Source organism: Symsagittifera roscoffensis, chromosome 2 (assembly GCF_963678635.1).
Source record: "Symsagittifera roscoffensis chromosome 2, txSymRosc1.1, whole genome shotgun sequence".
NCBI lineage: Eukaryota > Metazoa > Xenacoelomorpha > Acoela > Convolutidae > Symsagittifera > Symsagittifera roscoffensis.
The window spans coordinates 64,329,807-64,345,427 of record NC_087063.1 but is presented as its reverse complement, the minus strand read 5'-3'; the positions used below and the strand labels follow the sequence as shown (position 1 = coordinate 64,345,427).

Genomic DNA, 15,621 nt, shown 5'->3' with positions numbered 1-15,621 from the left:
GCATTTTAATTTGACCTGCCAATATAGCGGTGTGTTTGTAGCCAAAACATTGATATGTGCAATAAAATAGCATATTTTTCACTTATTATCAGAGAGATAAGGGCGGTGACTTAATGCAGAGATCTGTAACGATCAATTCACAGGCATGGAGTGCAGAGGTTTAAGATTGGATCTCGAGTCAAGTTAGAAGCTGCTGGTTATAACTATAATTTTATGATGTTTCAGTGTCGATTTGAAACTGTTTGGCTATTTTGTTTGCTAATTCCTTCTCAGCCCAATAAAGCAACGCATTTTGTTTTCCTAGTTAGGCTGGCTAGCTGTCTATCTTAATTTGAAAGCCCCTATAGGAATCTTTCACAAACTTCTGGCCTCAAATTGTACCCGTTATCCTCGGGCTGAGAAAGACCTTTTTCGAAAAAATGTCAAATTGGGCGAAAACTTAAATCTAAAACTCCTCAAAACAAGCGCAAAAAAATCAAAAATCAATCTATATTGCGGTTTTCTCAAAAAATCTATCTTTTGATACTTTTGTTGAAATAATACCTGTTCAATTCTCGGAAGAATTGCTGCCTGATTTTTGATGAGTTTTCGGTTAATTGGTCGTTTTGGATAGTAGTTTACAGGACAAACCCAGCCAAGCGGCCATGGTGTTATGGTTCTATTAGTAGGCTCCAGCTGACATGCATATTTCTTTCATTTCCCAAATTATCAATCAAATCCCAAATCATATCAATTTACACAACTACTCACTCAGAGCAAAATTATAGTACTCTTGCTCTTTCGAAAGAAGTTTCCGAAAGAAGTTTCTGATTTTGAGTGTGATTTTGTCTTCGGTGTTCGGTTGAACCCTGAAACAGAGATTTCCTCTTTGACATTTTCTGTCAATTTTTAATTTACAGTACCCTTACCGTCCGGCTTCCCGAAATACCCAATCTCAGGCTTTCATTATATTCCTCTCGGCATAAAAGACTTTAGCATGTGGCTGCGTTAATAGATTCCGACACACAATATTTTGTTTTGATCGAAAAAGTATTACTGTTTTTACTTCTATTTATTCATTCCTGGCCCGTTGTTTGGTTAGAACTTAGCTATGATTTCGAGGATTATGTTTTTAGAAACAATGCGACAATTTAGCTGGAAAAAGACACGGGTTAACCTTTAAAGAAACCACGAAATTTAATTTAAACACCTGTATATATCAGAACTTCAAATGGTGAATGCAATGAAAACATGAAAAATTTTGAACTGATTATATTTTGCAATGATTACAAGAAAATTAGTAAACTGGTTACATTTTACACCGGAGACAAAATCTGTTATCAGTTTGTGCTGGTATGAACAAATACGGCAGCCGGTCATACCTAATTATTTCATCCACAGCTCAAGATTGATTTATAATTTCACTTTTTCAATCGCACAAAAAGTAGAAAAACGTCACAAAAGAAAACAGATGATTTTGGTCGTAATTTGAAGCTTGTAAAAGCGTTAGATTTAAAATGAACCATTTTATGACAGCAGTAATTGACTATTAGCCTTTGCTTGATCTAAGCTGAGCCTTTTGTCTACCCTTCTCCGACCTTTCTCTGTTTATTTTCCAGACTCTTCTATCATTCTTGGTTCATATTTTTTCAAATTTGTCCAGAAAAAATTGTACAAATTTTTACGCGGTTTCTTGTTTTTTTTTCTCCGAATTTATTTCACGTGTTGATTATTTCCTGCGCAGTCATTTATCAATGCGTTCCGTTGTCCGCCAAGCGTCAATCACAATCGCGGCAACAACTCAGGTTCTGTGCTTGTTATGCTGTCACTAAAAGTGAAAAGCTATTCTGCGATTTATGCTCCCAATTTACCATTTCTCGCAGTCCCAGTTGAGAATAAAAGGATAAGAGAGCTTAGATACAGAACCGTAAATTTGTGGAAGCTGCAACAAAAATGATCCACTAGTCATAGCTTCACTAATTTTTACCGTACTTGTTTATGATTTCGACAACTACCTGAATATATATTTTTTGTTATCTTATCTAAAATTATTCATGCAGTCTTTCTCTATACAAATGTTTCGTCATTTGACTTCAAATTTTGAAAAATTATTCGCATAGAAGTAAGTTACCACTATGAAATCTTGCATTTCTTTGATGTCAATTGAGAACTTCATTTAATACTTTTTTCATTTCAAAGTACCAACTATATAATTGGTGTGAAGGAAGAGAAAAAAATTATTAACAAATTATTTTAATAAAAAATTGGAAATTAGCCCCTTTTTATTTCGGAAGTTTCATCTTTGAAGCTCATCTTTCATACTAATATTTCATATAGAGTTCGAAGAAAACTCTTCGATAACAAAAATGGAGATTGTGCAAAATCGCGCTTCACATTTTTTTTTCAGAAAATATGTTAGATTTTTTGTTGCACAAAAGTAACTAATACAAATCCCTTTTTTAAATATATACATAATTGTATTGAAATGATGTAAAAAAAATTAAAATAAACTGCAACTCATGTAATTCAATAAATAAAATTGTTGTATGCTTTTCAAAGGTGAAAACTTTTATTAGGTCACAATTGCGCTACAACTGAGAAAAAAATGGTTTTAAGGATAAATTTACAATGCAATGATACTAGGCCGAAAACTCTCTTAAACTCATATCCCCAATGCCAAAAATTTCCATTTTATTTAAGAAGAGTTCATAAAAGAGAGCAGTAGCGGATTTAGGGCGGGGGGCGGGGGAGGGCGGGAGTCAGACGCTTCTCTTACCAAACCCCCCCCCCCCTCAGGGATTCGGCCCCCTCCAGATCCAAAGGGTCTCCCCTTTGTACTATTTTCAGATATCCATTTTGGCCGACTGACCTTAACACTTTTCTAAAGGCGCCTTCGGCGTCAATCTGTACTAATTTTGAGGGGGGAGCGCGCGCCAAAAAACGCGATTTTTTGGTCGAAATTTTCCAAAAAGTGCCCAAAAACGCACTTTTTGAAAAAAATTTCGACCAAAAAAGCGCGTTTTTTTTTCGGCGCGCGCTCCCGCCTTTGAAAAATTTTTAAGGTCAGTCGGCCAAAAATGGATATGTTGAAATAGTACAAAGGGGAGACCCTTTGGGTCGGCAGGGTCGAGTCTCTGAGGGGGGAGGGGCGTCCGAACCGCACCCTCCCGCTACTGACCACAGCAAGCATTAATATTTCATTAATTACTCTCATCGAAAGATCGAACAGAAAATTATCCGTCACTTTCTTAGAAACTTAGAAACAAAAAATGAAAATTCCTTTTTTAACAATTCTTGTCGGGTTCCTTAGTATTTTTTAAACATTTTTTTCTCAGGTTTTTTTTTCATTTATTTGATCTTGGAAAAAATTTGCGATTTTTCAACTATATGTTTTCAATCGAGCATGAAGCTTGTTATATATATTTAGTGTTTCAAATAACAGTGCTTCAGTTATATCTATATTTAATATTCTTGTAAAATTGGTATTCATTTTTACAATTGCGAAGCCTCTGATGCCATTGTTACTCAGTAGCACCGATTTCCAATATTCTGTCACCGTTTCACGCATGACCAATGAAGCGTGGAATTGTTATTGTTCGGGAACTCATCTTAAGAAATAAATCCAGAACTCAATTTGATAATAATAATTAGAGTCTGTGTTCTTGTGGATATTACTCAGTTTAGCCGAAAAAAAAACTATAGTCGTAAATTTTGCTGCCAAAAGGTACGGTAAAAAAAACATGAACAGGAAAACGTTATTTTGAAACTTCCGACAACGAGTTTTTTTTTTAAAAATTGAAGCCAGGGCTTGATAAAAAGTTTTTACCTTATATGATTTTCGATAATAAAAACCTTATTTTGGAGCGGTCAAATTTTGTTGCGTCAGATCATTGTTTTTCTTTTGTTGAGTACTTCGGCTCGTTTTTGTCGATCGTGCCAGTTATATCTGGATTAGAATAGATAGCGTATCTTCAGTCTCCTAGAGCACTGCAGTAATGGCGTCTTATCTAACCACAAGTAGCTTCCAGTACTATTGGTATAGCCAGTACAAATACAAAAAACAACACCAGCAGCAGCCAGAAATTCCCCCATTGCAGTCCAATTTTTCACTTAGCTCCCTCTCTCTTTCTTCTCTTCTCTCCCCACTTACACACACTAACTATAAGTAAGAGAACAATCATCGGCAAGAAGGAGATTAAAACAATAATGTTGGCACATACAAGTACCCCACCGGCCAAAAAGTCACTGTGCTAATCTCTCTTTATACATCGGTGCGATAATTCTTTTTTTTCTTCAGCTTTCAAACCATGCTGACTTTGAACGTTATTTTGATCCTTTGATTTACTTGATCCATTTTAATTGCTTACAACAAATATCTGATATTGAAAAACCGCATTAAAATGTGAAAAAACCTGGAGTTTTGGATATTTTTGAAATTACGCCACTCTCTGGAACAGTTTTCGCACCTGAGCTCATCACTCGAAATATCTCCTTACTTCTGAGTTAGCGTAATTTATATTATGACCTGAAAACAGATGAAGTTTATTAGATTCAACCTGAGTTTTTTGATGATAGACGTATTTTGAATAAATTTTCAAAAGGATCACGTAGAACCAAGCTGGAACTCTTAAATGAGCTGTCGACCATTAATTTTTTTGCTCTTATTTTTGACGAAAGTAACAGAGAATTTAAACTAAGACTGGTTTTTTCTGCAGTTAAATGCCGGCGATCAAATTATATTCTGATAGTTCTGCGTCGCAATGCAGTTTAGAATGGTGAAAAAAATTCAAAAGAGAGCTCCGAAACGTCTTTTTTGGCATGTATTATTTTAAAAATATTGCAGCGGTCACAAAGTTTTTTTAAAAAAAACAGGATCTGTATAGTGTTTGGGACTACAGTGCTGATTTAAATTAACCGGACAAAACGCGTTAAACTTGAAATTTAAAACCCGTTTTTCTCAAACTGGGTTGAGTTTTGGTGAAAACTTATGAAGACAAAACTTGCTGAAAATTTTAGCAGAATTAATATGGTGTAATTTGTTTTGCAAAAATCGGGCCCAAAATTTTACACCAAAAATGGGTCATTTTGGTTTTTCTTAGTTAATCAAAAATTACGCCAAAAATGCCCAGTCGATCACAGAAATAATTATATCAAAGTGAGCCCCTTAAGTAGCCCAACAAACCATAAGAAAGATATAATCTCCAAAAAAATTTGCAAATTGTTAAAAAATTATTTTCAAATAAAAAGTTGGTATTTTATATAGTAAAAATGACCTTTTTTGTCTATCAAACAAAAATAAAATAACTTATTCAATTTTTTTGGAGATTATACCCTTCTTAAAGTTTGTTGGGCTATGTAAGGGGCTCACGTTGATATAATTATGTCTGTGATCGACTGGGCATTTTTGGCGTAATTTTTGATTAACTAAGAAAAACCAAAATGACCCATTTTTGGTGTAAAATTTTGGGCCCGAATTTTGCAAAACAAATTACACCATATTAATTCTGCTAAAATTTTCAGCAAGTTTTGTCTTCATAAGTTTACACCTAAACTCAACCCAGTTTGAGAAAAACGGGTTTTAAATTTCAAGTTTAACGCGTTTTGTCCGGTTAATTTAAATCAGAACTGTATTCAAAAGTCAATTTGATTGATGTAGTTAAAATAAATTTTTCAAATCTCTCCTCGAGATCAAGAAAACACTAGATCCCCCCTGCATACAATTCGCATGCTATGGCACATAGATTTCGAAATTTATCATTGGCTATCTTTTTCGATATTAAAATTGAATGACAAGTTTTTTACCAAAAATTATGTCACTGTAGATTTTCAATTTGCTTATACCAAACAAACCTATCCCGGTAACTACAAGTAAAAACAGCATTTCAAGTGTGACAAAATAACTGTAATATGAAGCAGGGACGTAATTAGCTTTTTCTAGAGAGGCGATTAGTCCTTCAAAAATGTTTCAACATTTCTCGACCATATTTTAGGTCGGCTGAAGTTATTTTCCGAGCTCTCCCAAATCACAATAACGCCCCTATTTTGACTTCAAATTTTCAGCACTTCAACCAACTCTTGAAAAAACAGTCAGAATTTAAGCTTTTTTGGTAAAATTCGACAAAAAAACTGCGTTTTTTATTTGGCGCGCGCTGCTCCCTCAAAATTGGTATATCCTGGCATGGCGACAATTCGTCGCAAGCGACAAATTGTCGCAAAGGACCATTCGTAGCATTTGTATAAAGCGACTATTCGTAGCACGCGACGATTCGTAGCAAGCGACAATTAGTAACGGTAAAAGCTTTGATCAGATAAAAAAATAGATAAAAGTGTTGAAACTAAAAAGCAAAATTAGAAGAGGGGCCCAAAAAGAACAAAAGGAATATTATTGTTGCTATAATGTTTAAGGAGTTCGACTAATCTGTCTTCAATTTTTTGTATTTTGCCACCTTGTTGGCACTTTTTTCGGCAGTTATTCTCACCAATTGTTCTCCGACAGATTTTTGTTGGTTTTCTGTCTTCTATTGTTGGCATTTTTTAATTGATTCACTTTCTTAGAACTAAACTTTCAGTTTTTCAAGTTGGCAAATTACAGCCAATTTGAAAAACTGTATTTTTTAAGTGTGCATTTTTTATGGCTTCAAAATTAGCTTGATAAATCTTGTTCTGACATATCTATAAAACTGTGTTGAGACTCTCATAAAATGTTGAGACATTTTCATGGGGTATCACTGATTCAATTTTATAATTTTTACTGAATGCTCATTCCAGCTATTTCATTGAAAGAATTTCTAGTTCATTTGAATGGTTCGAAGCTGTGTTTATGTCGTTCAGTCAATATTCAGACATCTGAGAAAACAGAGTACACAACTGCACACGTAATTCAAATTGAGTAATTTACATTGAAAATCAAAACAAGACAGCTTGTATCAGGGTGAAGTCTTCATGGTAGGACTGCCTTCATGCTTCGGAAATTGCCGATATAAAAAAGTCACAACGAGCATAAATATTGAAACAATCTATACTTTTTTCTACTTAAAGTAAGTTCGGTTTTCTTACGGATTTTTTAACCTCCACCAAAATTCCAGACTATGTAAAACTCGATGGCCTGATGACTTTGAACTTTTATTGCTTTAAAATGTACAGTGTAGCGAACGAATTTTCCGCAACAGAGAGAAGAAGACCCTTCGAAATAATAATTAACTTCACGTGTTGGTTTATTTTGTACCCAATTTATTTGAACTGTTCAAGTTTATGGGCGTGATGGCTCAAGGCAACCTTTTATACTTCCTTTTTGTCGTGTTTATAACCAAAACTTATTTAGTTTTCTGCCATGTTTATATTCATACGCTAACTGATTTGTGTACTTTGCCAGTTGCGAAAATTACTTCTCGGAGGTTTTTCCAAATAAACGTGTTTTGTTCGTTTGATTCTATTCATACGTTTTTGTCATAGTTGTTACAAGTAATTGAATGAACTGATTTTTGGGTTTTGATGCCCTCTGTCACTCACCAATTTTAGAAATGGTTTATTAATGCTCATTAGAGCGCAACGGGCAATTTCCGCAATAGTCGAAGACCCCCCAATCCATCTTTGGAACGATCGCTTCCATATTTTATTAAAAATAGATCACTTTTTGATTAACTGTGGCTGGCTTTGATAGGTCTTCTCATTTTGATAAAAACAACGCTTCACTAATAAATAATGTCTTTAAAATATTTTCATAATTTTAAAATGATGTTCTTGTTAGTTATTTTGCAGGGAATAAACTTTTGAGAAAATTTTCATTTTAGGTTAAACATACACTACACACAACCACATACACTCAGATAGAGTTCTACTTAGCTCTGAAGATATTCATTGTTCTCGTAAAATTTGAAAGTAAGAGTACGAAATTTGGCGCCAATTTTTTGATGCAACCCTTCACATTTTACCCAGCAGCCGACTTGCAAAAGCCTGGCAAAGCGCCTGACATAAGTCTTTTTTTGAGCCCCGCAACAATCAGTACATTTGAATAGCCCAGGTTCCATTTATAAGAGTCCCACTTAAGCTTTTCAGCTAGGTTTCTTTTCAATTAAATGAATACACTATTGCGCTTTTCCAGATAGAATTGTTCGTTTTTACAGGAAAGAATTTCAGATCTAATAAAAATTAGACCAGAACTAAGTTGCCCTTTAGTAGATTTTTGTTGTAGAGTTTTTTCTCCTTATTTCTCCTTTTTAAAGTTTTTGATTTGAACACCACAATTTTTGAAGAATTCAACGAAAATAACCAAGTAAAAATCTTGCAATTTTTGTTGTTTTTCTCGGACAGCGAAGCTATCATATTGTTTGAGTTGAACCTTTAATTTGAATGTTTTCTTTGAGCAAATGGTAAAAATACGTCTTAGTTTTTCCCTCGTGTTATGTGGTGTTTTCTTTTGGCCTTTTTTGATATAAAAGTGTCTTTTGAAGTTCATTTGACTTGGCATTGATTGGTACTATTGAGAGAAAACGTGATGTTTGGTGATCATGTTTATTGCTTGGTTATCAAAAATAGAAAGATTCCATGCAGGTTAAACAAACATCATCGAACATTGAACAGAACAAACGAGGAAAAACCACCCAGGAAAACAAAGATAAATAAAATGTTTTATTTTATATATATAACAACGAGTTCAAACTTTTTCAATCACATCATTTTTACAGTTTCATGACGGTTCTTTATCGATACAAAATGCATCAGTTTCCAAATTCCAAAACTCAGATCAAAAGTTTCTAGAAAAATGCTCTAATTAAAATTAATAAGTGTCAACAAAGTGAGTTTGTACTTAATTAGGTCCTGTAAGGTAAATTTTTTTTTTTCAGGGAAAAGTCCTGAATTTTGTTTACATTCAAAATTATTTTTGGCAGCTTGGCTTATCAAGCTCACTGTTAGTTCAACTTTTGGTTTCAAAGTGAATTTAATTTTTAATATTCAATATTCCCATCGGAATAAAAATTATCTGTTGATACATCCAATGTCTCAAATTAGGTCAGATTTATCAAAAAATGTCAATCATAAAGGATTCTGGAAATTCAAAGAGCTTTAGGCTGATATATATTTTTCTTTGAAATCCAAAAGTTGAGCACTTTCTTTAAAAGTAGTCAATTTTTCTGCTTCCTTAAGCTCATTCACACTTTTCCAACTCTCTGTTGGCTATATTTATTATCTTGACTTTCATTTATATTTCGTTTAGAACCCACTGCTAACAAATATGATACAATTTACTTGTCTTTTTTATAATGTGATTCAATCAATCAAAAATTGTGTTTTGTGCCCATTTTTGACTGCTTAAAATGGTTTATTCTTTCAAATTAAAGTTATCCTCCTTAATTTTAGTTTAAAAACGATTAATTTCAATTACAACCTCAATTCCAATCTAATAATATTCTATGTGTGTTCGTGAACACATTATGATGAATTATGAAGGAAAGAAAACAAGATTCTTTCGACTCCATTTACCCTTCATTTATTCCGATGACCATCATTACTTGAAAAGAAGATCGGCTGCCGACGAAACTCTAGACTACGATTTTGACGAGGACCAGTCATTGTTTCTCGGGTTGGACAATGCTTTCAATTCTTATGGAGAGGACACCGAGAACCCTTTTCTGATGAGATATTGTGAGTAATTGAAGCTCTTCATAGCTTGTGATAGCAGATTTTCATCTTCAATATATAGTTACTATAAAGTTCATCAATCATCCCTAAAAACATTAAAATGAGTTATACTTTAGGAAGTTTAAAGTAATGGCCTGGTTTTATGCACACTACAAAAACTGATGGGGCTACAAACTGATATAGCGTTGAACTCCATACAAACAAGAAAGTTTTCCTTTTTTTCTCAAATAACAAGTTTTATTAAAAAAATATTTTTAAACACTCTTTCTATCCAAGTCAGCCATCCGTGCAAACAAAAAAGGAAAAAAATTAAAAGTTTTTCGAATAAATAGGGCAGTTAAATTTATAGAATAACTCTAAAATGGGTTTTATGTTGAGCCCAGGCATTCAATGGCAGTAGAAATTTGGTACAATTACAAACAACCAGTTAATCTTGCTATAATTTTATATATAAAATCTGTCTCCTTAAAATTGTAAATGTTTCGGCCTCGAAAAATTAAAGCCAAGAAAACTACTAGCTGAATTACTACTTATTGTTGCCGATAAACCATTTTCAGATCTGTAAAATTTAAATTCCCAGAAAAGTATATATTGCCTGCTACAATCGAAACTTAATATTATATACATTTCTCGAGGGAGGGGGGGTTTAGATTTTCAAAAAAAAAATGAAAATTTTGTCGACTTTTTTTTGCGTCACACCAAAATGATTTGTTGAGCTTTCCTGAAACACTATAAAAACGCGCCGCAGGAAAATTTGTGAAAAAAGCGTTTTGAGACACTTTTTGAAAAATGCTGATCAAGAAATCGCGTTTTTTCGGCGCGCGATCCCCCCTCAAAGTTAGTATATATTGGTGCCAAAGGCGCCTTTAGAAAAGGCTTAGGGTCGGTCGGCCAAACATAAATTTCTTAAAACGTACCAAAGGGGGGACCCTTTGGGTCGGCAAGGAGTCGAATCCCTGAGGGGGGGGTAATTAAAACTGATGTGGGGGTCGGCAAGGAGTCGAATTCCCGAGGGGGGGGGGGGGGGGGTGGGGTAATTAATGTGTAGTTGAGTTTTTGTCTCTGAATTTCGCCATGATTAGTTTGCGTTAACTTGATGTACAACACCGCTGCTCTCAAATCCTACACAAAAAGAAAAAAAAAGCTTTTTTTTATTTCTTAATTCCTTTTTGATGCAAATTAACGGTGCTGGCATCTTTTGTTTAACTTGAACAGCTCTCGGTTTGTTTTTTTCTAAAATTTACCTCAGAGGATGATTTCTCCCCTGAGGTAAATTTTCAAAATAGTTTGCAACTAATTGTTACATGATGGGGAAAAACACTCGATAAGTTTTCCATAATTGCCTTAAAATTTTTGATAGACATTTTACGCTTTAGTAATTCATATTTTCAAGTTTTTGAGTGTTTTTCATATTTTTTTGGGAAAGTGATCACGACATTGTTCAACAATTGAATTGTTTTGTATTATAAATATCTGTAAATATGGTCAGTTTTTTTTCCATATCTATGTTTTCTTATATCTACGCGTTATCGAAAGAAGTAAATTTTTCAATTATAATGCTTAGACATGTAATTTTTTGATAAAACTACTCTGTTGGAAAGTAACCTACTGTTTAAATAATGTTAACTGCACAAAAAATTCAGGATCAAAATTTATGCAGAAACTGCTCAAATGGCGCAACTTTTTGTATGGTGGCTTAGTACAGGTAGAAATACTGTCTGATAGCACCAGATTTCCTTTTTGTTCAAACATCATGTTATTTAAACCTATTTTTAAGCAAGCGACCAATAATTGGCAAGAAGCTCAGCTGCTTGCCGAATGACTTAAAAATGAGACTCGTTAGCTTGCTGAAATTGTGTATATTTTGTTAGGATCACAATCATTACACACTGTAATTTTGAAAGTGAATGGCATCTTGAAAGAATAAAGCAGAAAAGTCTTTTTGAATGATTTCAAAAATGATACTACTGATAGAAGTTGGGATTATATTGCTGAGCTGAAATCGGCCACACGCACATTCATATATATATTTATATATATATATATATATATATATATATATATATATATATATATATATATATATATCTCATTCATTTGTTGTAATATTCAAAAAACAATTTTCGAGTTTTAACAGTTTTTTTTAGTTAGTGTATTGAAAAATATCTCAAATTAACATGGGTAATTTTTTAGCTACTGAACATTATGGATTTCTTTATTTTCATCAATGTTTTGGTCTTTTGATTGTTGAATATCATATCATTTCTAGTATGCAATTTTTCATTGTGCAATCGAAAACGCTAAGCTAACAGAATTTATCAAACATTTCATTTGCGGAAAAGGTATCTAGGGCGTGAAATTAAATAGAAAAAAGTGAACCTCACCACTAAAAATTCTTTAATTTCGATTTTTTTCGAGTTTAACTCTTTGTCTTCAAACAAAAAACAATAATGTTGATTTCAGATTTTTTCATTATTACGCCATTTGTTTTTTGATATGCAGAGTTTTGAATAAGTTAACGGAATATTTCAGAATTTTCTTCATTTCTCAAATCCAATCAAGGTGTGCTTCAGTCATTTATTATGTCTAAAGCGATGCTAACGCTATTAGCGGATAGTTCAATATTTTATAAACCAACGCTTGTTCAGGGTATTTTCTAAAAGATTTTTTTTGGAAATGCTAGGACTGAGCCGCGCATAGTTTTTTGATTAAGTTTTAGAGACTATTTTAAACACTGTTGTACAAAAGAAAAAACGCAGCGATTTAAACTTTAACTTGAGACTGATAATTCATAAAACAGCTCATTGCATCAAACAAGATAATTTGCCAATTTGCTACGTTGTACACAGGCAAATGAAATAAACTGTTTATGCTGAGAAGATAGTTTTGATTGGTCATTTCGGGGATTGCTCATTTAATCAAAAAGTTTGTGTCTGAGCTACTTTTGATTTTAGAGGTCAATTAAACCGAACTTTTTAATTCGTCGAATTTTTGAAGAAAAAAATTTTCAGTTTTTTTTCAAAACCGTTCGCTTGCACTCTCAAAGAACAGAGGTAGATTTCAAAAGTATATCTTTTATAGAAACTTGAGCAAAAAATTTTTCGTGTTTAAAAAATATTTTGGTTAAATTCTAATAAAATTACGCCCATAAAAGAAATTTTTGAGATAACAAAAATTTTTGAGGTTTTACACGTCTTTTAAAACAAAAAACTGAATTATTCGCCCCATAGTTTAAGTGAAAATCATATCAAAAGATAAAGACGTATGAACGGTTAAAATTTACGTAGCGCGGATTCATTTCCGATGTTGAAAATTTTGTACAAGTATGCTGATCACTAGATAAAGAGACTCAAAGGATGTAAATTTTAGTCCAATAAAATTTTCAAAAAAAAAAAACTTTGAATCATAAATAGTTTCTAAATTGAATTTGTGGAAAAAAACTTTCAAAGATCCTAGGGATATTTTAGAATAAAATCGACTTCATGATTCACTTCAAACGCAGTAAAAAACTCTAAACTAGCTTAAACTCAACAATTAAATGTTGAAAAAAATTGAGGAAAAGCTTGTACTATACTTTTTGTCCTAATTTTGTGTCAACTTTTTTCGGATTCAAATGACAACGTCACTTTGTTGGAATAAAAATAGCATTTTTGATGCAAATGCTAAATAGTTCAGATTTAAAACTTTTTTTAAGAAAAACTATATACAGAAAAATCATAAAAGAAAAAAAAATTTTTGTGAAGAAAAATTTTGGTAAGGAATCATTTGTGAGCTCTAGTCTCTTCTAAAAAATTTTAAGACAGAAATTTTTTAATTATTTAAAAATAGAAAAAAACGTGATGATGTTGAATGAAAAAGTTCATCTATGATGGTTTCTCCATAAACTAATTGTTTGTCTATGAAATGATGCAAACATAGGTTTTCTGTTATTTCTAACGATAAAATGTGAATTGCTTGTACGAGACAACCCAATCAGCTGGTACATCAACAAATCAAAAAACAATAATTTTATTCAATTTTCTTAGTAATGTTATGGGATCACCAGGATTAAATAGTGGAAAAAATTAAGCGCAATTTAGTGTTTTTTCTCGCTAAATGCGTTTTTGTTATATTTTACTTCGTTTTTTACTTAGACTTTTAGCAAAACAATTACATTCACCAACTGACAATAAATACCGTCTATGAAAGCATCGGTATTTGGTTCCAATGAACTACAATTGTATTCGGTATCTTGACATTCCAGATTTACTCATCTGCTCTAAGTTTTTCAACCCGAGTGAAAATTAGAAACAGCCGAGTTTAGCAAAGTTTTCACTCTGATTATTTCATTTTTCTCGCTGAGAATGTTTCAAGTTGCATTAATAGTTTTTTTACTCCGTATATTCGAGAAAATTTCACTGCGATACAAAACTTAGTGCAGATGTGGAAATCTGGCATTTTCAAACCTTCATTACAAAAGTAAGTCATTTTTACCAAGTCTCAATAATTTTATTGGTGGTAGTTTTGATTATTTGCTCTTGTCTTTGGCAAAAATTGGCTGAGAATCTAAGTAAACTTTGTCCAAACTGGATATAAAAAGGGCACTTTTAAAAAAATTTTAAAACTGGCTTTTTTAAATTCTTACGGAATAAAAAAACGTAAAATTGCACTTATTTTTGTTCTCTAAGGCAGATGAACCAATGTGATGCATAAACGTTTTGTTCACAAAAGTCTTAAATATGTAAATTGTTGAAAAAATCATAATGAATGGAATGTTTTTTACACTTTTTTGATATTGTTGATTCCAAAAATTTTTCGAACTGTTTGCAATAAGGGAAACAATACTCTGCAGTCAAAAACCAAATAAGTACGGATTTTTGGACACATTATCAAAATACGGTTCAATTTATTGCACTACAAAGTCTACAAAATCTTTTGTTGCTGTCTCGAATTAATTCATGTAGCATTAACAGTTTTTTTACTCCGCTTAGTCGAGAAAAAGTTCACTGCGATACAAAACTTAGTGCAGATGTGGAAATCTGGCATTTCCAAACCCGCATTACAAAAGTAAGTCATTTTTACCAAATCTCAATAATTTCACCAAGTACGCAGACCGTCCAAACCTTCAGCGATGGTTTAAAACATGCTCAAAGTCATTCTAAAAGCTTGAAGCCATACAAAAAATGTATTCGTTTTGTGGAAATCATTATTTTGCACATGCGCCCCTCCAACTTGCCCTCTCAAAACAACGTTGGATAAGTTTAGCAATTAAATCAGCAACCTTCTACGATGAATATATAAAATAAATTTCTTCCAGTTAAATGATTACTTTTTATACAGAGTATATTTGAAGTCTAATAAAAAAAAGTTTCGAAATCATTATGCGGCTTCTAACCTAAACATCTTTTGATATTGTCCCGAAATAATTACACAAATGGTTCATGGCAGACCTAGCGCATAAGAAAAAAAATCATTTTAGCGTTGAATTCGTTCTTTTTTTTTTGAATTTTCATGCATAGTTCGGAATTTTTTTCAGGCTTAAAACAAAATTTCATTGGTTTGACTTTTTATTGTGCTAAAGTCTGCTCATAATCATATGGATAAAAGACTGAAACAAGATTGCTCATATCAGGGCAAAAGCATGACTGTTCCCACTGCCACTAAAATAAACTCGAATAGTTTTTGGTAAATTAAGTATTGCCCGTAGCCCAGCGTATTTTCTCTACAAGAAATTCTTTATTTCTTCAACAGTTCGTTATTTCAGATCTTGACGAGAATTTGAAAAAAGCATACCTGAAGTTTGAATCTTAAATAAAATTTTTTCAGTTCTGAAATAACCCTGGAAAACAAAAATTCAGATCTGAAGTTAGATCTGAAAATTCTGTTTAATTATATTATATGCATATGGAGAAAACAATTGAATTTTCCATTTCCGCTGTTTCTGCAATGCAAAATTACATTTAGAATAATCAACGGTAACAAAACACTTCCAAATACATTTACAAACAGTTTGTTTTTCTAATC

The 15,621-nt window shown here is 32.6% G+C and overlaps 1 protein-coding gene across 14 annotated transcripts in view; it reads left to right on the top strand.

Moving 5' to 3' along the window:
- LOC134840076 (hemicentin-1-like) overlaps window positions 1–15,621 on the top strand; it is a 299,861-nt gene that overhangs the window by 211,080 nt on the left and 73,160 nt on the right. Inside the window, exon 1 of one of the 14 annotated variants that reach the window (XM_063855744.1) lies at window positions 9,142–9,621. The exons of the other annotated variants lie outside the window; for them this stretch is intronic. Coding sequence (XP_063711814.1) covers window positions 9,390–9,621 — 232 coding nt within the window. The 5' untranslated portion in view covers window positions 9,142–9,389. Of the gene's footprint in view, window positions 1–9,141; window positions 9,622–15,621 lie in introns of those variants that run through there. 14 annotated transcript variants of the gene reach the window in all.